Source organism: Zonotrichia albicollis, chromosome 1 (assembly GCF_047830755.1).
Source record: "Zonotrichia albicollis isolate bZonAlb1 chromosome 1, bZonAlb1.hap1, whole genome shotgun sequence".
Classification (NCBI taxonomy): Eukaryota; Metazoa; Chordata; class Aves; order Passeriformes; family Passerellidae; genus Zonotrichia; species Zonotrichia albicollis.
In genome coordinates this window covers 4,020,755-4,046,608 of record NC_133819.1, presented here as the reverse complement: position 1 = coordinate 4,046,608, position 25,854 = coordinate 4,020,755, and the positions used below count along the sequence as shown (strand labels likewise).

The 25,854-nt window shown below is 46.0% G+C and overlaps 1 protein-coding gene across 1 annotated transcript; it reads left to right on the top strand.

The window, feature by feature from the left end:
• Positions 1 to 578: 578 nt before the first annotated feature.
• On the top strand, positions 579 to 25,854 carry GARS1 (glycyl-tRNA synthetase 1). Its single transcript, XM_074544652.1, has 17 exons — positions 579 to 838; positions 4,186 to 4,287; positions 7,031 to 7,133; positions 8,141 to 8,282; positions 8,868 to 8,956; positions 10,270 to 10,346; positions 11,670 to 11,815; positions 12,319 to 12,468; positions 13,929 to 14,091; positions 15,039 to 15,203; positions 17,400 to 17,512; positions 17,826 to 17,966; positions 19,133 to 19,218; positions 19,679 to 19,788; positions 21,471 to 21,564; positions 22,848 to 23,038; positions 25,487 to 25,854. The coding sequence occupies exons 1-17, from the start codon at positions 698 to 700 to the stop codon at positions 25,610 to 25,612; spliced, it is 2,139 nt and encodes a 712-aa protein (XP_074400753.1). The 5' UTR covers positions 579 to 697; the 3' UTR covers positions 25,613 to 25,854.

The window sequence follows — 25,854 nt, the reverse complement described above, 5'->3', positions numbered from 1 at the left end:
TTCTGGGGGTGACTTGTCACTGTATGGGGACAGGAATTACCCTGCTTCGCAGCCTGCAGGGGGGACACAGCATGAGCCTTGGTGTGGGGCCATGGGGGTACTCAAGGACAATGGGGTGTCCCCAACCCCAAGGACAGCCACATGTCACCTGGGTAGGGACAGGAACCACCCTGCCTCACAAACAGCATGAGCCCTAGTGTGGATTCAAGGACGATGGGGTGCCCCCATCCCCAAGGACAGCCCCACTTTTGGGGTGCCATGTGTCACCTGGGGGAGTGGGGCAGACCACTCAGGATGGTGTAGCACTTCTCGCCATATACAAACTCTTATGCGGGCCGGAGGGGCTGCCCAGGAGTGTCCCCTCACCCTGGGGACAGCCGCACTTTGGGGGTGCCCTGTGTCCCCTCAGGGCGGTGCCACGTCCCGCCTTTCCCCGCTCCCGCCGCGCGGGGGCGCGCTGCTCCCCTCACGGCGGAGGCGCGGGAGCGCGCACCGGCGGCGCGGCGTGCGCACGCCCCCTGCCGACCGCGCGCGCCCCCCCCGTTCACCCCCGTGCCGAATCTGCGGGCGCTGCCCCAGTACGGAAAGTGCCGCGCTCCACCCGCGCCGCGCTTTACTCTGGGCCGCGATTTCATCATGCGGGGGGCGGGCGCTGCTCCGCCCGCTCCCCCTCCTTCTCCTCCTCCTCCTCCTCCCCATGCCGCTTCCCCGTAGCGTCCTGCCCGCCCTGCTGCGCCTCCTCGCCCGCCCGCTTCGCTCCGCCGCCGCCCCCCCCGCCATGGACGGCCCGCAGGCCGAGGCGCTGCTGGCGCCGCTCCGGAACGCGGTGCGGCAGCAGGTAAAGCGGCCCGGCCCGCGCCCCGCCCGAGGGGCTCGGCGGTGTCTCCCGGGGGTCGGGCGGGCTGTGGGAGGTGCCCCCGGCCCCTCCCGGGGGTTGCCCGCCCTGCGGAGGGGTCTTGGCGCATCCTCTCCGGGCGCTGCGGCGGCTCCGGCTCCGGCACTGCGCGGCCTGGAGGGGACCCCGGGGACACCCATGGGGACAGCTATAGGGACAGTCATGGGGACACCCATAGGGACACTATAGGGACACCCGGGGGTGCTCGGCGGGTGCGGGGTGGTCCCTCGGGCACAGGGAGGGTGCCGCGTGTGGGTTTCCTCTCATGGCTCTGTGCCCTCGCCGCGGTGCCGGGGCTGCCTGGCAGGGCTGGGTCTGTGCCTCAGCCTACCTGGGTGTCCCCTCCCGGGCTGGCTGTGCCCGGGCTGGCCCTCGGTGTCCCCTCCCGGGCTGGCTGTGCCCAGGCTGGCCCTGGCTGTGCCCTGCCTTAGGCCCTGCTCGTGTCCCCCGTGTTAAGCAGCCCCCTCGTCCCTTCGGGGTCACGCCGTGATGTCCCCTTAGAGCTGAGTTTGTGCCGGGTCTCGGAGGTAAATGACGTTCATTTGGAGTCGCATATTTGCCTGATGCAGTAAGGGATGGTAATTCCTTTGCATATTTTCCATTTCATCATCCTGATTAATCTAGGTGGGTGATGTGTCCTTTGAGCTGGGGCTGCATCGCGTTGTCTTCCCATCTCCCACCTTTTACCTTTATCATCCTTCTTACCTGAGAAGGATTTGGTTGTCTTTTAGTTTCCTAAATAAATATTGTCACTCTGGCTGTGTACGCTATTGGACCTTGTGGAGTTCCTTCTCCTCTCTTCACCACCTGCCAGACCTATGTCTGTGTGTCCCCCATGTGTCTCCCTTAAGTGGCTGAATCCATATTATTCTCACACAGAGCTATGCGTGTGTCCCTTGTATTTGCAGATTTGTGCGTGTGTTTCCCCATTAAATGAGTGGATTTATGGCCTTCTAATTATGCCAGCACTTCAGTGAGTTTTTATTATGAATCACTGTACAGCATAATGCCTTGGCAAGAGAGCTGCTTGTAAATAAAGCAATGATCTCTAGAACCAGCCAATTTATTTAGTTTAAAATCCTGGGTGCTGTCATTTGCCTGTGAATACCAGGGCACCCCTTCTTTTCAGGGGTTGAGACTGTGGTGTGGGGCACCAAGGGAAAAATAAACAATAGTCCAGCTGGGGCCACACAGACTGTGCTGTACAACTGGCTGTAGTAATTCCCGGAGATATTTGCACAGGAGGAGAAGGAGGGGATAACAAAGATGGGGTGGTTGATGCCTCTGGATGCAGGAGTCTGTGTCTGGCAGCTCCAGGAGAAGTGGTTTAATTAAACCTGAGGGACTCAGCCTATGGAGAGGGAGCAGCCTATCTTCCTGCAGCAGTGCCTGATGCAATAAGCTGCCGTGATCCAGGGGTGGATCCCTCCCTGCTTTGCTGCTCTGTGGGACAAAGCTGCAGCAAAATTTGCCACATCGAGTGCTGCTGTGCACTCCTCCTCTTGGGCAGGGCTGGAGATCGGAGCTTTAATTAGATTGAGTCCTGTCAGCAGGGATAATTATTTGCTTCAGTTGTGTTTGGTTTTTGTTTTTTTTTTTTTTTTTCCCCTTCTCCTTGCGTATGTCTGAGCACTCTTACTTATAGGTCAAGACAAAGAGTTGCTGTGTGCTGCTTTTGGATGCTCAGCACTGAGCAGGGTGAGGGCTCTGTTGAGTCAGCAGGAGCTGCTTTGCTGCTGCCTTGATGTTTTTCCACTGCCGACCCCCCTGGCTCAACAAAGGCAATTTGGACTCACTACTTTAAAAGAGAAAAACACCAAGATCAGATCCCTCCCTCTGCCACGTTACCCTGGAATGGCAGTTGCACTCCTCAGCCCCAGAGTGAAACTTTCACGTTTTTGTTTAAGCAGTTAACAGGAAGGAAACAGCAGATTTGTAGCTGATGGGGTTAATCCTGACAGGATTCTTATTTTTCCTTCTTCTCATTGTGTGTGTTTTAATGCAGTCCTTGGAGACATCCTTTTATTAATAAAATGCACTTTTGAACCCCTCAGTCTCTGGAGCACTTTTATCTTTTCTAATCTGATTACAGAATAGCAATCTGTTTATTCTCTTCTCTTTGCTTTCTCAGTTACCTGTAATGTTTTTGTCAGGAAAGTTTAGAATTTAGGGAAAAAATTGGTATTGTGGAAATGTTGTAATCTCTGTGGATTGTGGTTTTTTTCCTTTATTTTTTTTCTCAAGATATGCAAGGTGCAAGAAAAATGCTGAACTTGGAGTATCCCATTTTTAGAACATCCCACTTGGGGCAGCTTTGACATGTCTGTGCTTTTTCCTCCAGCACCTTTGTCCTTCTCAGTAATTCCACCTAGATCTTGGTTTTGGTGAAGAAGAGTGGACTCAAAGGAAGATTTTAGTTCATTTATCTCCAGGAGCAAGCTGGCCTTGACAGCTGAGGGTCATGTTCATAAAAGAGCCCTTTTGGGTGTGTAGGGATTGAGATTTCCCTGGGCTGAAAGGGAGAATCAGCCCCACAGGGCAGAGAAACCTCTGTGGAATTGTAACAAGGAGGTGCTGGTTTGACTCTGTCAAGACCTCCTGTAAGCCCACTGCAGGGTTTTGCTGCTCTGAAATATTTAGACTTTGGGGATTTTTTTAAAGGGTATTTTTATTCTGTTGTTGACTTTGTCGTATCTCTAAATTACAGAACAGGTTTTTAAAGTTATAGCAATTTTTACTCAAAATGCAACGTTTTCTTTGCTTAGACATTGAGCTGCAAATATCAGTCTTCTGTGAGACTTTCTTCTGAACATTTGTGTCCTTACTGGCCAGTTTTGATCAGGTAGAACAGAGGAAAAGAAGTCTGAAATGGTCATAGATTTTGAAGAAAAGGAAGGGGGTGGAAGGAAGAGAAACCTCCTGGAAGGAGATGGAGAGCACAAAGCCTGGGTTCACCATCTGAGAATCCACTTAGGGCATCCTCAGAGACAGAAACAGGAATTTGTGATGTGCATAGAGGAATATAATCCCACATGGAGAGTGAATAGCAGGTCTGTGATTTAACAGTTTTGTGGGGTGGTTGGATTTCCCTAATGAACTCTACTTTGCTAACTCTTAAAAGTGTTTAAACTAAAAGACTGCTAACTTAAAAGTGTGTTTCTCACTTGCAGCCTCTGGAGGTCTGTGTGCAGGCTGGACAGAAATCTCCTTTTGGATTGCCAGGGGAGCTGGAAGAAAGAGATATCTCTTATTCATTATAGAATAAATCTATAATGTTCTTTTTGCCCTAGGGAGAGCTGGTGAGGAAGCTGAAGGAAGAGAAAGCTCCCCAGGTGGACATAGACAGAGCTGTAGCAGAGCTCAAAGCTCGGAAGAGAGTTCTAGAAGCAAAGGTGAGTCTGGAAAATAAATTCTGAGCTCCACAGTTTTGTCTGAAAAGCCTTGAAATCTCTTCTTAGTTCTTTATTGCAGGTTTGGTCTAAACAGTCCAAATTCAATCCTAGATTCAGTCCTAGACTGAATCACTTCTGAAATAGTTTTTGCAGGTTTCCAGCTAGTGGCAATTTAATTTTTTTACCTGTTACACTAATTTCTGTTTGCATTAAATCAGAGTGGAAACAAATACATACGAGTTCAGGTTGCCCAGTAATCAAAGCTGAAATTGAGTGCATATTCACTAATCTTTGTTTGCTATATAGATTTTTTTGTTTGCAGAGTGAGAGCACATGCTGTTCACTGTGGTAATTTTCAGATTCTTTGTGCACTGAAATTCCCTGTCATAGAGTATGTTTCTTTAGAAACCACCCATTTTGCTACAGTAACAAAGTTTCTGTAGATGTTTCAAATGTCCTGTAGTTATTCTCGACCTCAGAGGTGAAATTGTATCCCCTTTTTTTAAATACAGCCAAGCTCTGAAGTCTTAGTGCAAATTAAATGATGAAACTTTAAGTTTGTTGTTTTTAGATCCATAAAGAAGTAAAATACATTTCTTATCCTATGAGCTTCCCAGACTGAAACAACAAAAAGAAACTCTTGAAGCTTAAAACAGTCACTTGTGCAGATTCACACATGTTCTTTCTAATTTCTGTTTCATGTAAACATGATTGTAGTTGTGCCTGGGTGGTACTCTTAAAAATAAATTAATTAATGAGTAAATCCAGCACTTTTTAGAGCTGCCTGACTGTGAGTTCACCTGAACTGAAACCCATTGACCCTGTTTGTCCTGCAGGGTCACGTGGGATGAACAGGTGCTGCTCTCTGCCAGGTCTGGCCTTGTGGCTGCCTGTTTACATCCACTGAACCCAAGAAAATGTCATTTTTACTGAGTGTTCAGCATAGGGACTGGGCTTTGAAACCATTGCATGAAACTTGCATCGATAACTTGCATCATCCTGCAGGAAATACTGCCTAGGTGTTCTCCCAGTTTGTGTACCAGCCCTCAGAAGTGTGGGGGATATCAGCAGGCAGGTGAGGGGTCCTGGAGTCCCTGTGGATGTCACCAGGCAGGTGAGGAGTCCTGGTGTCCCTGGGGATGTCACCAGGCAGGTGAGGGGTCCTCCTATCCCTGGGGATGTCACCAGGCAGATGAGGGATCTTGGAGTCCCTATGGATGTCAGCAGGCAGGTGAGGGGTCCCTGTGGATGTCACCAGGCAGATGAGGGATCCTGGAAGTTCCTATGGATGTCAGCAGGCAGGTTTGGAGTCCTGGTGTCCCTGTGGGTGTCAGAGGCAGATGAGGGGTCCTGGTGTCCCTGGGCATGTCAACAGGCAGGCTTGGGATCCTCCTGTCCCTGTGGATGTCACCAGGCAGATGAGGGGTCCCTGTGGATGCCATCAGGCAGGTGAGGGGTCCTGGTGTCCCTGTGGATGTCAGCAGGCAGGTGAGGGATCCTGGAGTTCCTATGGATGTCAGCAGGCAGGTGAGGGATCCTGGTGTCCCTATGAATGTCACAAATCAGGTTTGCAGTCCTGGTGTCCCTGTGCCCCCCAGCTCTGTGTTGCAGGGTGCCTGTAGGATGCAGTGGGGAGGTTTCTGAGCACTTACACAATTTGTGTGGGCTGTCAGTGCAGGGCTGACCTTGCACATGCAGCATCTGCCCTTGGGAGTGCAGCACTCCAGTACTGGGAGTGTCACTCCTGATGCTGTTCCCAGCAAGGATCACAATCCCTTCCACCTTTGGGGAAGGTTTTCAAGCCCTGGGGTTCCTGCTTGAAGATGTCAGAGCAGCTCTGAATTTGAAGCTTTGATCAGGGTGGAGCAGCTGAGTACACAGAGTGCAGTGCTTTTAAAATTAGACCACATTTATTTGTCATTATAGCTGATAGAAAAGGGGAAATTTGAAATACATGGACACACAATACCTTTTGTTACCCAGAGGCTTTTCCTAGTGATAGTCTGAGACACTTAGGAGGATCTGAATTTATTGCACTTCTGGGTTTAACTGTGCCTTAATGATCAAAACAGCTGCCTTGAAGGAAATCTTTGAAGTCTGTTGACCTCACTAATAGATTAGATTGCAAAAATCACAGGTTTTCAGACAAAGTATTGAGTCTGCTCTTAAACATTGTCACAGTATCTTGTCAGGGCATTAAGGCACTCCCAAGTTTTCTGAGTGCTGAAGAAAAATTTTACAAATAGATTTTCCATACACAAATACCTAAAATCATCCCTTTGGCTGAGCATGAGGATGATGGTGCTTGTAATCTTCATAGTCAGGATTCTTTCATGTGAGGAGCACCTTCCTGAAAGGTTTATGTATGCCAAGAGTTGGATGTGTGCAGTCTTAGATGGTCACTTAAACCTCTTTCCACAGTCAGGAGAGAGAAGAAGGTCAGAATTGGTTTGGAAATTGCCTTTTTTTGCAGTGATTGTGAAGAAAGCTGAGGATAACTCACTCAGGGGAAGTTATGTCATGAGTCCACCTCAAGTGTCTGAAATGATGCTGCATTCAGACAAGGGTGTTCAAAATTGAGCACTTGAATCTCAGTGGGAAGATTCCTCTTTGGAAACTGAGGATGTTGACAGGATACCTTTTTTCAAAGTGATCTTTGCAGGCTTTTGGCTCACAGTGATGAGTGAAGAGGATTTCTCCTCCTGCCAGAATATTAATTGGTTTTGTTTTGCCTGATTTACAGGAGCTGGCCTTACAGCCCAAAGATGACATCGTGGACAGAGTTAAGATGGAAGACACTCTCAAAAGGAGGTTTTTCTATGACCAAGCCTTTTCTATTTATGGAGGTATGGCTTTGAAGAAATGTACATTATAATCCCTTTAGGCTAATGTTCTGGTTTTTCTAGCTGGGTGAAATGCTGCACTCTAGCAATGCTATATTAATGTGGCATACACAATTTTTTTTTCAAGTTTGCTTTAAACTTTCCTGCTTGAGTCTGTAAACCTTTCAAAAATTCCCCCTTCCTGAAGTGTTTGGGTTAAGATGGGGCTCAATTTTTGTTTTGTGCTCTCTGAATGGCAATGAGTGGACTTTAGGATGCATGTCCTGAGCATTACATTGGTAGAAGATGGCTCCTTTGCTGAGGGTAGGGTGCTTGGGGCTTAAGGAGATCATCAACTTATTTATAACCATTCATCTCTAGCTGAGCTTCTCTTGGCAAATAAATTACAGAATATTCTGAGCTGGAAGGGACCCACAAGGATCATGGAGTCAGCTCTTAAGTGAATGACCCAAAAGGAGACCAATAATGCTTAAACCCACTGTGAGCTTTAGAACCTGTTCCCTCAGTGAACTTTGCCAATGAATTTTATGGCAGAATAAAAGTGGCTGTAAACCTTCTCAGATGGCTGATATGAGCATCTCAGGAGGCTGCACAGTGCCTCTGTGGGTACTGCTCTTTCACCTTAGATACCAAATTAAACACTCTGAGTTGTTTTATTGGCTTTTTTAAAAAATCTTTGCAGCCACACTGGTGCAGATATGTGTTATTTATTACTGACACTGCTTCAGCAGTGGTCACTTCTATATTCAGATTCCTCCTTCACACAGATTGCTCCCACAAAACAGAATCCATTGGTGAAGGGAATGTGGTTTTTAGAGTTGTTGGTTGCAGGAGTTTATCAGTTTTAGTTTCTGTCACTACCTGATGCCTCAGTGCTCTGCAGCTGAACTGTGCTTCATGCTCATAAATGAAACCAACTGATGGAAATGCTGAGAAGGGAGGACATCTCCTCCAAATGGTGCAGCTTTGTACAATCTCACACTTCTTTTTTTACCTGTTCCTCTTTGCAGGAGTCAGTGGTCTGTATGACTTTGGGCCTGTTGGGTGTGCTTTGAAGAACAACATCATCCAAGCATGGAGACATCACTTTATTCAGGAAGAGCAAATCCTGGAGATTGACTGCACCATGCTCACACCTGAGCCAGTTCTAAAGTAAATATGGGTCTTTATTTTATTTTTTTTTTACCTGCAGCATGTAATTTCTGGTCATAGGTGCTTTTTACAGTGTTCTGTATAATTATCCACAGGGATCTTGAGTCTGGGTTACCCAGTTTCACACCATAATTAGGTTCCATGCACAGGTCAGTGTGATAAGCTGCTGTTGTAAATCAGGGAAAGCAGTGGCATTCACATTTGAGAGTTCAAAGCTTCCTAGAAGTCCCATTAGGTAAGAAATTGTCATTATTCCTTTTTCTAAAAGATAAAGAAGACAAGGAAAAGGGCAGAAGCTTTCATGCAGCTGAGATATAAAATACTGGGAATATCTCCACCTGAATTACTGGTTACTCCTCACTACTGCAGCTCTGTTGAGTTTTGTGACACATTTTAAGATTGGGATTATTGATACTTCCCACAGATCATATTTACTGAGGGGTGATGCTGCTTAACCTGATTCTGTAATCTGAAGCAGTTTTTGAAGGATTTCACTTTGATAAAGGTCTGTCCACTGGGATCACACAGACCTGGGGCTGTCTGGTGGCAGCTGTCACATTCCTTGTTTTGTGTCATCTCTTCTAGGACTTCTGGCCACGTGGACAAGTTTGCTGATTTCATGGTGAAAGATGTGAAAAACGGGGAGTGTTTTCGTGCTGATCATCTCTTAAAAGGTTTGGTTTTGTTCCAGGCTGGGTGGGCCTGGGGATTTCTTGCAGGGGTACAAGCACTGGAAATAGAATCTTTCTCAAGGAAAGCCTGCTGGTGTGGTCAGTATTTCATACTTGTGTTTGCAGTAATTAATCATACCATACCAAAACTCCCATAGGTTCTCTTTGTGTCTTAAGTGAGGTTCAGGATCTCTGGTGAAAACACAGTTGTGTACCTTTTTATAAAACCCAGTGTCATCAGGCAATGAAAGATTACTGTGTTGTCTAAGCCAAAGACTCCCATATAACAAGATTTTTGTACTCTAGTGTATTTTGGTCTTAGTTTTCTTGAATTTCAGTTGCTTTTTTAAGTACTGAAAAACAATTTATTGATGCTGTGAGGGGTCAGAGTGTGTTTTACCTGTAAGAGGTCAGTTACATAGCAGTGGTTTCATGTGTACCTTAGAAACAGACTTCAGGCATTTCTTTGATTTGCAAGGTCCTCACACTTCTTCCTGGTTATTAAAATTTGTTTGGAAAAACAAACCAAGAAAGTCACAGAAATAAGAAGCCTGTTTGAAAACTTTCTCAGTTACAGCTCCACTGTGAATGGAAGGATTGTTCCACTCTGCTTCAGGGAGTGGTGCTCTCTGGTGTTTGAGCCTTTTTAAATTCAAGTGTGCAGAACAATCTATATTGGCATTAATGTAGTATTTATGATATTCATTAAGAATTTATTTTGTTAAAAAAAAACACCTCAAAAGAAGCCCATCCAACCTCTGCCTCCTTTGCTGAGCAGCCTCATCAAACAAGTGTGTCCCTGTTGTGCAGCCCCTCCCTGTGAGCAGCCACCTGCTGTTACTGCCAAACTGAGCTGTTACTGACTAAAAAGTCAAATTGCTTTTTTCAAACAAGAGTGGGAAGCCTTGGCATCACTGTGTGCCTCTGTGTGTCAGGGAGGATGTTGTGCTGTGACATGGAAAGCAGTCCAGCCTCACTGTACCTGCCTCTGAGAGCAAAACCAGCCTTGCTGCTTGTGATCAGACTAGATTTAATTTCTAGTCTGTAAAATAGAAAGCAAGAAAAGGACTAAAAAGGACTGATTTGGTTTAGGGACAATATTGGAAAGGAACTGGATAAGAATGTGTTGTTTTCCCTGTGGCTCTCCAGCACAGTGAACTGTAGGTCACCACTGCCCTGAGGACATGACTGGAGTTACCTTGTCAGGACAAGTTGTGGACATCACTTAACTCATGCTGGGGGATCCTCCTGAGCTGTTTTATACTGGGGTCAGTGATGGAGCTGCAATCTAAACTCATGGCAAACTTTTCTTCCAGCTCACCTGCAGAAACTGATGTCTGACAAGAAGTGCACAGCAGAGAAAAAGGCAGAAATGGAAAATGTTCTAACACAGGTGGGTGCTGCACGGGGAGGTGGCTGCTTCAGGGACAGGGGTGTGTGAGTCCAGAGGCAGTGGCCATTTCTGTTCCTGAGGATGCTCAGAAGTCTTTACCCCAGAGATCCTCTCAGATACAGAGAGGATTAACAAATTGAATTTTTAATAAATACTCTGAGCTTGCTGGTGAATCTCGTCTCCCTCACTCTTTTGGAGAGTTTCTGCTGTTATATTAATGAATCTCTTGAGTGTTGGGTTGGTAGGGCTGAAGCTCAGTCTTGGAGTTGGTTTGCTCTGTTTCACTTGATACCCTGGCAAAAACCTTTTACATTTGTCAGTCCCTTCTGTGAGATTGCCATACAAAGGAACAGAGATGGATCACAAGTGTTGTCAGGATTTTTTTTTTTTTGAGTCAGCTCAGCACTGATTTGCTTTGTTCTGAAATTGTCTCAGTGCTTTGAAGCGCTGCAGATTTGTTCCTCTGTCTCTAGCACCCCACAAAGATTTTTCCTGTGTTTACCATGAGAATAGTTGGTGTTCAGTCTGACATTCCTGAGCAACTGTACAAATATTTGCCTTTATTTTTTTGTTTTCTTTTTTTTAATGTTTGTTCTCGTGACTTCTAGGATAAATGCTTCCAAAGCCATGCATTGAATGAATGTTTCCTTCCAGAAAGAGAAACTATTTGTCAGTGTTTTGCATCACTGAGCAGCTGTCATTAAGTTCTCCACACTACAACACTGAACTTTTACCATTCTTTAGGGAAATCTCTCTATTAATAATAGAGTATTTTTATATCCTGTGTTTGGATTTATTTTCCCGATATATGAAAGATCATGACAACTAGAAATGCAGAACAGCTCTGAAAGGGCATCTAATGCATAGCTTGAATATTGTGTTTCAAGCAGCAGAAGAAAGAGGAGTGAATGCAGACAAAGCCCTGCAGAAATTTGATCTTTCTTCTCTCTCATTGCTGTATTTTTTTTGCTCCCAGCACAGATCTCCCCATGTTTTAGCTGAATCTGTTCAAAGGAGTCTGTTCTGGTGGGTGGTGGTGCAGTCCCAATGACTTTTCTTGTGCTTTACACCCACTCTTAAGCTCAGACCTCCTGTGGTATGACTAAATCCCAGACCTATTACTAAAATGGGTTTGCAAATGTGCAAAGTGTAGTCTTCTATCACTGGTTCAAACTTCAGCTTGCTTGAAAATTTAGGTTAGAAGGGAATATTTTGGGTAGGTGATTCAGAGCTGTAGATCACGCTCAGTAAAAGATAAAGAGGACATTCATTCCTGTAATCTTGTCTAGTAATTAAAATAATTCTCTTGTGTTTTGGTATTAGTTGGACAATTATGGCCAGCAAGAGCTTGCAGATCTCTTTGTGAACTACAATGTGAAGTCCCCTGTCACTGGGAATGACCTGTCCCCTCCTGTTTCTTTCAATCTGATGTTCAAGACCTCCATTGGGCCTGGAGGAAATATGCCTGGGTAGGTGCTAATTTCATTCTGCTCACACTCTCCTTGTTTTAGAGATGTTTGGAATAAAAATGAAATCTCTGGAGAAGCCTTCCTTCCCCTTCCTCTCACTCCCAGCCTCCTGTAGCAGGTTAGCATTCCTTGGAGTCTTGGGGAGAGGCAGGAGAAACAAGGGGCTGTTGGAGAATCATGAAAATACTTAGAAGCACCCAAAATACAGATCCCAGCTGTGCCCTTGCTGTTGGAGTAGTTTTCATAAAGCCAGTTGATGCTGGTCTCCAATTGTCAGTGACTTCATGGCTGTAGAAAACCTACTTCAAGGTACCTATCTGAGGAAGGAGGTGAAGTTTTTTCCCCTTCAGTCTATTGCTTAACTGTTTTTTTTTTTTTTTGTCTGGAATTAAAAGTCTGAAGAGAAAAACTTTTACCTGTGAGTTTTGTAACAACTGTGGCTTTCTCCCTGCTTTCCCCACCCTTAAACCTTCCTGATTTTTTTTTCTCCCATCTCTTTTCAGCTATCTGAGGCCAGAAACTGCACAGGGAATATTCCTCAACTTCAAACGTCTGCTGGAGTTTAACCAAGGCAAATTGCCTTTTGCTGCTGCCCAGATTGGAAATTCCTTCAGAAATGAAATCTCACCCCGCTCCGGCCTTATCAGAGTGAGGTACTGCCAACTTCCTCTTCCAGGGCAGGAGGGCACCTGGGAGCAGGGAACATCTTCCTTTGGCTCCAGGGTTTGTGCTTTCTCCCAGAGGAATCCTGGTTTTGTGCCTGGTGGGCCTCAGGCTCTACAGATGAATTCAGAGTTTAGGTTTGAAGTACAGAATTCTAAGATTGGCTTGTGATAAGCAGAATCTCTGAAATAGTTGTTGTATTAGAGATAAACTCAGTTTCACTGACAGAATTTGGCTTCCATCATAGTCTAAAAGAATCATGTCTAAGGTAGCTGTGTTCTCTACAGGGCTTTGCTTGCTTAATTATCTTTGTGCAATTTCCTTTGAAACTGAAATCTAAACGTACTTGACCTTGCAGCAATATTTCCTTGTCTCAGTCCTGCAGATTGTGCAGCTCTACAGCTTGCTGCAGAGAGGAAGTTGGGAGATAACCTGACTCAGGACCAGGGTTGGTGTTGCAAGATCAGTCAAGCTAGAAAGCTCAGGGTTATTGGGAATTACTTCTGACAGCAGTTCTGTCTCTGGATAAAAGTGATTATTGCCTTTCACTAGGGATCATCTCTGTATTTAAACTGATCTATCCTAACTGGAAAGTCACTTCCATATAATTTGGAACAAGGGCTCCCGTGCACAGACAGTGCATGTTGTAAATTTGGTAATTGATTATTTTGTGGTGCCAAAAATGTCACTGAGAGGCTGTGACATCCTTAGCACAGAGGGAACTCAGGAATTTCCTCAGTCCTCCTGTTCTGTTTTGCTCATCTGGAAATGAGAACTTCTCTCATTGAAATCATCTTCAGTCAAATATAAATGATATGCTTGTGGCACATTTATTGGAGACTGTTATTATGCAATCACAGCAAATTACACCCTGATGGCTGTGATTTACAGTTAATGATTACCTAGAGCTTTTTTAAAGGTTGTTGATAACGAACTAATTCAGTGGAAAGTGATTTCAAGCAAGAAAGCTCAGAATCAATCTCTGAGTAAAGATATATTAAAGACAGGTTCTTAAAACAGAATTCATGCCATTGCTGCGTGCAGCAGTATCATTATCTTCAGGAAATTACCACCTCACCTGGTTATTTTTGGCACCTCTGACATGAGTTAAAGCTACTGATTTAATGAGCAGACCCTGTTAGGAACAACTGCTTCTAATATGGGCATCAAAGCAGTCTGGAAAAACTCTAGAGAACTTCTGGAAGTACTTCCAAAGGTGATGTTCTCTGCTCTGATTCACAGTGGTGTCAACCACAGCCTGGAGAGCGCTAGATGAATCTGTAGAAAGTTTTGTTAGGATTTTGAAGATGAAACTAAATCCAGTGATGAGACTGGTCCATGTTCTGCATAGGATTTTAAATTACTGGCTTTCTGTAAGAGGTTAAAGCACAATGGTTTATTAGGGTCTAATGCATAAAATATTTAATGTGTATGTGTTTGTTTTCACTAGGGAATTCACCATGGCAGAAATTGAGCACTTTGTGGACCCCAGTGAGAAGAACCACCCCAAGTTTCAGAACGTGGCAGATCTGAACATCCTCCTGTACTCGGCCAAGGCGCAGGTCAGCGGGCAGTCAGCGCACGTCATGCGCCTGGGAGACGCTGTCCAGCAGGTAACCCTCCCCCTGCAGCCTCATCCAGCTTGCTCCTTGCAGTATTGCTCTCAGGGCTAAGTTACAAACTGGATTTTTAAAATTAGGGCTCTGACTGATGGGTCTGTCCAGTCCTGTGTTGGTCTGAGCACCTGTAGTACAGTTGGAATATTCTGAATCCAGGACATGGATCACTGGGCCTCCACAAAGTTTGTGTTGTGTTGATGCCAGCTGGGTTTGCTCCCTGATTTCTGAGTAGTTTCTCTTCAGTGAATCAGAGAGACTGAGATCTAGGCCTGGCCCTAGAAGAGTGCAGGTGGTGCTGGGATAGGGGTTGGAAGCTAAATTTCACACTTAGCTAGTGAAGAAGGGCAGTAAGCAATATTAATACAAGCAGTATCTAGAATCTCATATTCAGCTGCTGATCCCCATGAGTACATGGCTTGCATAATTAGGTGAATCACTACCTGATTAATCTAATTATGAAGGAGTTGATTTACCAACCTCCTCCTCCTCATTTCCTCTGACACCCAAATGAAAAAAAAACCCAAAACCATCAAAACACTGCCTTTAAAAAACAAACAAAGCAAAAAGTCCCAAAAACAAGTGCCAAAAAAATAAAAAGAACACCACCCCTCTGTTGTATTGCAGCTGTGAACTGCAGGGTGCAGCTGTTGTAATGCCAGTGACTGCACTGCTGCATACAGTGGGGTATTTACAAGTAGGTGATCCTCAGAGCCAGTGGGTGATGAGTCCTGGAGTGACAGTAGCTCACTGTTTGATCAGATGGAGATGCTGCCAGTGCCACCAGGTGAATTTGAAGAGATGGAACAGCTTCAGGAGAGACAGAACTTAACCACAAATTCTATCTGTAACATGTCAGGTTGCCTGCAGAAGTTCAACAAATCATGACTTTGCTTCCTTAGGGATTCACATGGGTGTTTTCTCCCTGCTTTTTCCCCCTGCAGGGTGTGATCAATAACTCTGTCCTGGGTTACTTCATCGGCAGAATCTACCTCTTCCTCACCAAGGTCGGCGTGTCCCCGGAGAAGCTGCGCTTCCGCCAGCACATGGAGAATGAGATGGCTCATTATGCCTGTGACTGCTGGGATGCAGAGTCCAAAACCTCCTATGTGAGTGGGCAAAGTGCAAACTGCAAGGGGAACTCCTGTCAGATCTGATTAATTTCTGGCTTTTTAAAGTTAGGGCTGTGGTGTGATGCATCTCTCTGGCTTCATGTTGGTCTAAACACACATAGTGCAGTTGGAATATTCTGTATCCAGGACCAAGGGGCAGCTCAACTCCCTGCACAAAGTTTCTGAACTGTTCATGCTGCTTTGGTGGGTCCAGGCTCCTTTGCTGGAGCCTGAAGTAGCCTGGGGACACTTGACTGGTCAAATTTCATCTGGAGTTAAAGGGAACTGAGTCCTGGTGCTCTCCAAACACTGTAACCTCCCTAACAGCAGTGGGGAAGGATTTGTTTTGCTGGAGGTGTTATTCCAGGGCAGATTGCTTCCTGCTTGAATGCTTGCTCTTCCTTTCCCTCTCCATGCTGTGAGAAATGAGTTGACTCCTGCCAGTTCAGACAGCTGGTACTGGAAGGAAAATTCCTCAAGGATTTGTTATCATCTTCCTGCTGAGTCATTAAGAGCTTTTTCATTCAAGCCTTGTTGAGTGCCTTTTTTCCCCCCATGTATTGTTGGTTGAATTTAGACTCATCACTAGTGATGTTTTATTACAGTACATTAGAGGAATAGCAGCCAGTAAAATTCTGCCAAACTGAAGATTTTTTTAGGAAAAAACCAAACCTCCTGCAGCTCAGATGAGTGATTTGTCTTCATGTAGAAAAGACCTGAAGGAATGGCTTCCTCTGAATGTCCATAGCTGACCTCCACAAGTTCACAGCTTATCTTTCCAGCCAGCCCAAAACTGAACATGGTGTGGGCAACACCATGTAAATAAGATTATTCACCTTTGCAAGCCTTGTCATGATGATCAGGACAATGCTCACAGAGCAGGGTGTCCAACATCCCAACCCAGGAATGGGCACAGCAATCCCAGGGATGTGAAAGGAGCACCTTGGGAGCTGACCATGCTTTGGTTTGTTACTTAAGTCTGATAAAAAATGTTTGCAGCACTCAGTTGTAAGAAGGGAAGGGGACTGAGTAGTTTAAAATCCATTCTATAAATTTACTGCACACAATGGTGTGGGTTAAGGGATTTAGAGATCCAACCCACCTCCCTTGGGCAGGGACACCTTCCGCTATCCCAGGTTGCTCCAAGCACCATCCAACCTTGCCTTGAACTTCCAGGGATCCAGGGGCAGCCACAGCTTCTCTGGGAACCTGTGCCAGGGCCTCACCACCCTCACAGGGAAGAATTTTTTGTTAATGTCTAATCTAAACCTGCCATCTTTCAATTCAAGGCCATTCCCCCTTGTGCTGTCTCTCCCATGTCCTGTCCAAAGTCCCTGTCCAGTTCCTGGAGCCCCTTTAGGCACTGGAAGAGCCTTGTCTTTGCAGGTTGAACAACCACATAAACCTGTATTCTGAGTTTTCTGAGAAGTAGCTGTAACACCCTAATAGCCAAATTTCTGTAAAAATCCTCCAGAAAACCCTGAAACACCACAATTGTCAAGCACAGGTATTTTTTCTGTTGACACACCTTTTCTGACACCCTGCTCTATCACTCCAGGTTGGAAAACCACACAACATCTGGCTGTCTGTACATCCCACACTGATGTGACAGGGAGTGGGAGGCACCTGCTGAGCCTTGTCTAACATGGGATTGTCTGTTAGGAAATCCAGAGGGAGGTTGGATTTGCTGCTTCACCAATCCAGTGTGACCAGTGTTCTGAGATTCCTCCTTGCCGTACATGCTGAAATACTGAATTAAGAGCTTCCCTTGCATGTGATCTTTGTTGTAGCAGCTCCTAAGCCAGGCTTTTGGCCATTGCAGTGTGGTTGATTCCCTGCTGTGTGTCCCATGGGGACATGATGCCTTGTGTGCCTGTGGCATGTGAGTGATAGGGTTGTGTGCTCTGGCCCCAGCCCGAGCTGTTGGCACAGGGCTGTGCTCTGCCAAGCCATGTGGAAAAGCTGGCCCTGAACACAGGCTCTGGGCAGATGACTGATTGTTTCCTCTGGAAACAAATGGAATCACTCAAATGAGGGAGCAACTGGTGAGGGAGGGCTGCTTATTGTAACAGAGCTAATTATGTAGAAAAAACAGCCATGGGAGCAGGGAGGGCTTAAGGGTGAATAAACATATTTGATGGTTAAGTGGACAAAAAAGTGAGTTGGTGAAAGCTTCCAGTTTTGTTTTTTCAGGGTTGGATTGAGATCGTTGGCTGTGCTGATCGTTCCTGCTATGACCTTTCCTGCCATGCCCGTGCCACCAAAGTTCCTCTCATAGCTGAGAAGCATCTCAAAGAACCTATATCCTTTCAGAACAAACCAGCTTCTCCTCAAGGGGAAAGGGATTGGGCAGGGAGATGCCTTGGAGATCTGCCCACCTCTATTTCAAGTTACATCTGTTTATTTAACAGGGAAACCTATAACTACAGGCCAGCATGACTTTGGGAAGTGACCTGGAAAGAATTGAGCATTTGTTACTCCTTTCCTCTCTTGGAGGGAAATTCCTTCATCGAGTAGTGGAGGAGATGTCTTTGTGTTGTAGCAATTAGCTTAGACATAATGAAGGAACCAGGCCCTGCTTTCTGTCCTCACAAGCTCCTTAACAGCCTTGCACAGAACAGTCAACATTGTTCAGTTTGAGGCAAATAAGGGAGCCATTGGCAAAGCTTACAAGAAGGATGCCAAGGTGGTGATGGAATACCTTTCCATGTGTGATGAGTGCTACATCAACGAGATGGAGCAGCTGCTCAATGAGAAAGGGTGAGCTCTGTGTGTGGTGCCTTCCTCTGACACCCCAAAGAGCTGCTGCTTTTATTTGAACCACTTGAAACCAATTTCCTTGTGAGAGCTGGCTGTGTTGGCTATCTGAGATGTTTGAGTGCTCTCACCAGGCTTTGCTGGTCACCCCTAACATATCTCTGGGTGTATGCACATAAATATTTGTTTGTCTGTGTGGGAATGAGCTGCTGGCTTTAGTAGGATCATCCCAGAAGAGAAAGAGTTCAGTGAAATGGGAATTTCTTACCAGCTTCCCCACTCTGGTTTGAGAGTGGACCAGGACTGATTTAAAACTTTAATAAAATAATCCTGTGACTGATGGAACAAAATAGTTTAATGAGAAGCAGAACTTGCCTGGGTATCCTCAGTGTTTAGTGAGCTGCTTTAGGACCTGTTACAGCCTTTAATTTACTGTGGCAGGAATTTGTATGATTTTCTTTGACCTGCCTTCCTAACAACTGAAAATATGAGAAGTCTGTACAGTTCTCAGATTTGGCTGAAGCAGGCCAACGGCTCTCTGTGTTTAGGGAAAGCTAATGGTGCAGTAACAAAAAAATAAACTTAATTTCCTGCTTGAAATGGTACAAGGTGTAGGATAAATGAATACATTACAGAATGCTAACGTTTACATCTTTCTTTCTTCCCCTGAGATAAAATGTATTTCTTTTACATTTCTGTGAATGTGAGTGTGTAGGAAAAAACAGTAGCACTCAAAATGAGCAGAGAAATTATTGCAGAGAAGAAACTTAGTCCATCCAGAATCTCCCTGAAGTGGTTCAGCAGATGAGTTAGAAGCAATATCCCTGGTTTTATTGATAGTGCAGTGCCAGCTTTGTGTGCCTCCCTTTATCTCTTTGGTGTGTAGGTTTCATCCTGAGAATTTCCCAATTGACTGCTTCAGGCTGTTAACCACAGCAAAGTTCACTGTGATTATGAAAATGATTGCTTTTAATGTACATGTAGTAATTTTATTATTAATGCAAATTTCTTTTAATGGGTATGCTACGTGTTTCTTTCATCTCTGGGGTTTTCCCTGGCTTCTGTCATCCCGCTCTCAGAGTCAGCCTAGTGATGCAATTAAGGAAATAAAACCTACACCTTGTTTGTTTATTGCTGTAGCTTTTAAATGACTTCTTTTTCCTTTGCAGGGAATTCACTGTTGAAACTGAAGGGAAAACTTTTCTATTAACAAAGGACATGGTTACTGTGAAGAGATTTCAGAAAACATTACATGGTAAATTTGATTCTTTGTTGTTTGATCACCATCAGGATACACTTTGAGTATGAGCTTTATTGGTAGTGTTGTCCTGTTAATATTGTAACATAGCATAGGAAAAATGCCACATGTAATTTCCTTGGAGTTTCAGAGTAAGAAGGCCTTTGGAAAATCAGTGATTGCATCTCCACAGAGACAAGTTCTGATGCAGGAAAGGGGGCTAGAAGGAAACTTTTTCCAAAATGCATGGATTTAGTTCCTCAGAGAAGCCAGAGAAAGGGCCCTGAGTTGTTTTCTACATCCTAAATATGTCCTGTACATGAGCTAAGTCCAAATCTCTATTTCAGGTATTTGTATTTAGAGCAGAAATGTTTAATCTTTTATTCCATGTACTGAGCAATAGGAGAGCGTCAGCAACCACATCTTTTTCTTGTCTAAACACATTTTTAATGATGATGTGTGTTATTTTGTGTTCCAGTGGAAGAAATCATCCCAAATGTCATTGAGCCCTCGTTTGGCATTGGAAGGATCATGTACACAGTGTTCGAGCACACATTCCGCATCCGGGAAGGAGACGAGCAGAGAACGGTGAGTGCTGGGCAGCTGCAGGCCCCTGCCCTGCCTGGCATCCAGGGAAAGGGCTGAAACAGCACTGCACAGTGCCCAGCAGAGAGGGGAGAGCCCAGCTGGGCTGTGGCATTGCTGGATTTGCCAGTGTTGGTGTTGTGAAGGTCCCCAGGATGAGGTGAGAGATGAGAATTTGACTCCGACTTCTCAGAAGGCTGATTTGTTATTCTATGATATGATATGATGTTATATTATATACTAAAACTATACTAAACTATGGAGAAAGGATACAGACTGAAGGCTAGAAAAGAGTGATAATGAAAACCCATGACAGACTCAAAGTCTGACACAGCTGGCTGTGATTGGACATTAATTAAAAACAATCCACCCAAATTTACCCAACAATCCTAGGTAAACAATTCTCCAAATCACATTCCAAAGCAGCAAAACATGGAGAAGCTGAGGCTTCTCATCTTGCCAGGAGAAGAAATCCTGGTGAAGGGATTTTTCATAAATATCACGGTGACACCAGAGTACTTTTCATTTTTACATAAGAGCATTCTGCTCCTGTGTGCATGAGGCTCTTGCTGGATTCCTGGCAAGGGGGTGAGAAATTCCTCCTCTGAATCCACACTTGACAGTGTTCCATTGCTCAGAGAAAGGCATATCTTCAGTGTTTAATTTCCTTTCTTTCTGCTGCTTTTCCTGGAATCATACTTCTTTGCAGCAGGATGGACAATGGATTGTTTGCTCAGTCCTCTGTGAAATTCAGTCTTCTCTGGTTCTGGACCCCCCTAAAACCTTGGCCTGAAGCTTTGTTGTAGCAGGGGCCTGAGGGAAGTGTGTGTTTCAGACAGAGCTTCCTGCAGCCAGTGCCAGGTGTGGTGCTCTGTGCCATTGCTGGTGGTACAGAAGCTGGCTGGAAACTTGGTGCTGCTTCCTGCTTGTTGTTCCTGGCTCCTGGACTGTGTTCATAAAAAAGAAACATTACATTAAAAAAGTGCTTTTTTGTGTCTCTGGGTGCCACAGGATGTGGTACATTTATGACTGGAGGAACAAGGTTCAGGAACCCAGAGTTAGGACACAGCTCACTTTGAATCCCAAACTGCTCCTGAAGTATAAAATACTGGATTTACCTTCCTTCTAGTACCCATTTCCTTTCCATGTAGCCTGGACTCCTTTATATTATGGTACATCTCACATGCATTGCTTCTGTCCCTTTTATACCTTGCTGATTGCCAGGAAAGACCTTATTATTTTTCCCTTACTTCTGGCATATTTTTATTTTCTGAGGGTGTCTGAAGGGTTCTAAAAACCTTTTTGCTGCACATGCTCCATGTGTGTGGAGTCTCAAACAGGAAGTTTGGTTTAGACTGTGCCTAAGACTAAATCTCCTGGAAAGACACCTCCACCCTTAATTTTTCTGTAATTAAGATGAGGTTAGATTTCTTTAAGAGGGCTCTAACAGAACTATTCTGGTGGGAGGTAACATTTAGCTGTCAGGAGATAAAGGGGAATGGAGGCTGGAGAAAACCAGTCCTGCTCCAGTGCTGTGAGATGTCACTGCTGATGTCCTAGAGTAGGCCAGAGACTCCCCTGGAACGCTCACCCTGCCACAGTCAGAGCTTATTCTCACCTCAAAGAGTCTGATCCAACCACTAAACTTGTATTTATTGACTTGTGCTTTTCCTTTTTTTCCACAGTACTTCAGCTTCCCAGCTGTTGTAGCACCATTCAAGTGCTCTGTTCTTCCTCTGAGCCAGAATCAGGAATTCATGCCTTTTGTCAAGGAATTATGTAAGTGTTAAGCACTTTGGGGCTGATGGGACTGTGCATTGGGAAGAGAGGGCTCTCAAAATAGCACTGGGATCATGTGGCTCTCCAAAGTGCACAGGGAGAGTTGTTGACCTGAACCAGCTGAGTGTCCACAAGCTCTGGGTATCCATCAAACTTTTCAGCTGTGCTCAAAAAACCCACCACCATGATTGTCTCTGTGTTGGTTTGGAGTGTAAAAGACATTGCTTTTTCTTCCTTTTGTGTCAAAAATAAATCTTTCCCACTGCTTAGGAGAAGCTGGAGCAGTGGGGGTTTTTGTTTTGTTGTTAAAGTTTGCTTTGTTTTTATTGGCCACCTCATTTATTGAGTCTGTTCCAGAGCTGCTGAGTCTACGACCATTCTGTCAAACTGCCACTGGTAGTGGGCATCATGGGCAAAGATAGGGGCCATAAAACTGAGCAGAGGAAGGGTAGGAACAGGGCTTGCATGTCAGACAGTGCCTTTTGCAGTCAGCACCAGCTCTGCTGGGACTTGGTCTCCCTGCTCTGGGTGTGCCCTGCACAGAGGCTGGGGTTGGTGTTAAAGCACAGTCATGGCACTGATGGCAAGGGGAAAAACTTGGTGACTTTGCACTTGGAGTGAGAGTCGTGGTGCAGTATGGAGAGCTGGGAGAGCAGTGTGGGTTTGACCCTGTGGTCCTACAAAGAGTGGAACACTGGATGTTCTGTCAGAGTAAAGTTGAGACTCTGAGATGCTACTTGCACCCGGGACAGACAGTGCCTCATGGGGCAATGCCTAGAGAGGCTAACCTGGAACAGAGGCTAGACAGAGTTAAAAGATAAAGTAGGGATTTATTAAAAGGCCTTCAAAGGATACACCTTGGGCAGCACAAGAGCCTGGCTGTGGCTCTACCCAGGATGGATCCAAGATGGACCCAAGATGGATGCTGGGTCATGAGTTTTCACACTTTTATAAGTTTTGGTACATTTCCATATTGGGGTTAACTGTCCAATTACAGCTCCAGGTTATGCAGTCCCATCCTCCCAGTTTGCTCTCCTCAATTTGCTGTTGTTTGTTCTTTTTGGGCCTGAAGCTGCAGCAGTGTCCTTCGTTCTCAAGCTGGAAAAGGAGTGTTTTGTGTGACTGAACTGTGAGGAGAACTTGCTAACACTTTATGTGAAGAACAGAGTCACACACTAAGGCAGTACAGGATCTGGAAAATACAAAAGCTAAAACTTGACACATCAGGGGTATGGGGAGCCTGTTCTGGGGCCGTGTAACAATCCCTGCTCTGCTCCCTGCAGCCGAAGCACTGACCAGGACCGGGATCTCCCACAAGGTGGATGATGCAGCGGGGTCCATCGGCCGGCGCTACGCCCGCACGGACGAGATCGGCGTGGCCTTCGGCATCACCATCGACTTCGACACCGTGAACCGCACCCCGCACACGGCCACGCTGCGCGACCGCGACTCCATGCGCCAGATCCGCGCCGAGGTGAGCAGGGCACACTCACAGGGATCACAGAGATCACACTGTTCACAGCTCATACAACTCACAGAGCTCACAGGGCTCACAGAGCTCACACACAGCTCTCAGAGTTCACCCTGCTCACAGAACTCGCACAGCTCACAGGGCTCACAGAGATCACAGAACTCATACAGCTCAGAGAGCTCACACAGCTCACAGAACTCAGAGAGCTCACAGAGCTCTCACAGCTCACCCAGCTCACAGGGCTCACACTGCTCTCACAGAGCTCACACACAGCTCACAGTGATCACACAGCTTACATACAGCTCACAGAGCACATGGCTCACACAGCTCACAAACTCACAGAGCTCAGAGAGCTCACACTGCTCACCGGCTCACACAGCTCACAAACTCACAGAGCTCAGAGAGCTCACACTGCTCACCAGCTCACACAGCTCACAAACTCACAGAGCTCAGAGAGCTCATAGAACTTACACAGCTTACAGCTCACAGAGCTCACACTGCTCACAGAGTTCACCCAGCTCACAGAACTCACACAGCTCTCACAGAGCTCAGAGAGCTCACACAGCTCACAGAGCTCACACTGCTCTCACAGAGCTCACACACAGCTCACAGTGATCACACAGCTTTCATACAGCTCACAGAGCACATGGCTCACACAGCTCACACAGCTCACAGAATTCACAGAACTCACACAGCTCACAGAATAACTGGGTTCAAAGAGACTTTCAAGATCATCGAGTCCAACCCAGTCCCAACAGCTCAACTAAACCCTGGCACCCAGTGCCACATCCAGGCTTTGTTAAACACACCCAGGGATGGGGACTCCACCACCTCCCTGGGCAGCCATTCCAGAACTTTATCACTCTTTCTGTCAAAACTTTTTCCCTGCTATCCAACCTGTATTTCCCTTGGCACAGCTTGAGGCTGTGTGCTCTGGTTGTGTCAGTGCTGCTGCAGAAAGAGCCCAGCCCCAGCTGAGCACAGGCACCTTTCAGGAGCTGCAGAGAGTGATGGGGGCACCCCTGAGTCTCCTTTTCTCCAGGCTGGGCACCCCCAGCTCCCTCAGGGGCTCCTCACAGGGTTTGTGTTCCCAGCCCCTCTCCAGCCTCGCTGTCCCCTCTGGATGTGCTCAGTGTCCCCAGGTCCTTCCCAAGCTGAGGGGCCAGAGCTGGGCACAGCACTCGAGGTGTGACCCCAGCAGTGCTGAGTACAGCACACAGGGCTTGGGGGCTGGCACAGCCAAGGATGCTCCTTTTGGCCTTGGGGACAACATCCCCTGCTGATTCTGATCTGTCACTAATCCTTGTGGGAGCTGCCTCCACCTTTTTAACAATTAAGCTGTTGTAGAAATGCCCAGGACCAGATCTGGGTCAGACAGAAGGTGCTGGCCCAGCTGATAAAGTGAGCAGAAGCTTTTGTTCTTCTTGCATACAGAGGTGTTGATCTTCCCTGGAAGCCATGCCTTGTGCTGACTGCACTGCTCTTCACAGTGGCTCTTTCCAAGAGAAGGCTGCTGAGTTAAAGCATTGACTTTAAAGCATCGACACAACTTTTGGGTTGTGTCTGGCTTTCAGAGGCTGATCTGCCTGTAATCCACAGGCACCAAGAAGCAGAACACTGGGGTTTGCCTTGTAGCTGCTGTTGCCTGTGCAGCACCACAGGAGCTGATGAACCACTGCCCCAAAGCTGTGTGTGCCCTAAGCACACTTTGCCAGTGGGCTGCAGTGCAGACTGGAATAGCAAAATCCTCCCTGGGGTGGGCTCTGCCTCTGCTCAGAGCAGTGAATCTGCAGTCTTGGGAGGTTTTCAGGTTTGTCTTTTCTCCCTGATGTTCCTTTCTCCCTGGCCTTCACCCCAGGCCCAGGAGGAGATGGTGCTCACCTGTGAGGCTGAGTTGTAACTGCACAGAAGCACCTGCAGTGCCTGGGGCTGCTGAGCTGGCTGGGGTTTGGCTGGCAGTGCCAGTTTCTCAGGGCACCCTTCTGTCTCTCTGTCACCTGGGTGACCTCTCACTGCCAACTAGCAGAGATGACTTTGCTATCCTTCAATTTCTGTAAATTTTCAGCTTTCTGGCTGATCCTTTGCACCATGACAGTGTGCTGTGACGAGCAAAGAAAAGGCAACTTGCAGCTTCTTTGGTGCTGGTCTTACAGTAGGAAGTGCCTAGCTGAATCCTGGCTTACAGCATCTTTTGGACGTGTGTAAAAAAACTTTTGGATTTTTTTTCCTTCCCAAATTGTAGCACATTACCTTGCTTTGGTCGACCATTTCCCTTCTGGATCACCCCAAGAACAGATTGATCTAAGGTGTCCTAATTAATGGTTTTCTCCCCAAAAATGCTCTTCTAGGAGATACTTTGTACCTGTTCTATTGCTGATGTAAAAATTGCCCAATATCCAGCTTGATTTTGGTGACTTTGTGTTTCTTAAATCTTTGTGGCTTTTTCTGCAGATCTCTGAACTTCCTGGCATCATCCGAGACCTGGCCAATGGTTATCTCACCTGGGCTGATGTTGAGGCAAAGTATCCACAATTTGAGGGACAAGAGACTGGCAAAAAGGACACAATAGAGGAATAAAGAAAAGGACCTGAAGTAAAAAAATCCTGTCAAAATGTCCACTTTTTACTGTTCATGTTAATATGAAATAAAATTACCATGTATTATTCAGAGCTGCATTATTTGTGCACACAGGGACTATTTGGGTATATTTTTCTTTTCCTCAGTTGATGATCAGATTTAACTTTAAAAACTGAAATAATTGCAGCCTGAACTGAAGGTGTTACAAATAAAACCACCATTGTATATGCCTGCCTCTCTGT

Bases quoted from the DNA above. Each gene is read 5' to 3' on its own strand.
- GARS1 (XM_074544652.1), top strand. From the start codon at position 698: ATGCCGCTTCCCCGTAGCGTCCTGCCCGCCCTGCTGCGCCTCCTCGCC. The intron at 839-4,185 runs GTAAAGCGGCCC...TTTTTGCCCTAG, and splicing joins GGAACGCGGTGCGGCAGCAG to GGAGAGCTGGTGAGGAAGCT. The intron at 19,219-19,678 runs GTAAATTTGATT...TTTGTGTTCCAG, and splicing joins ATTTCAGAAAACATTACATG to TGGAAGAAATCATCCCAAAT.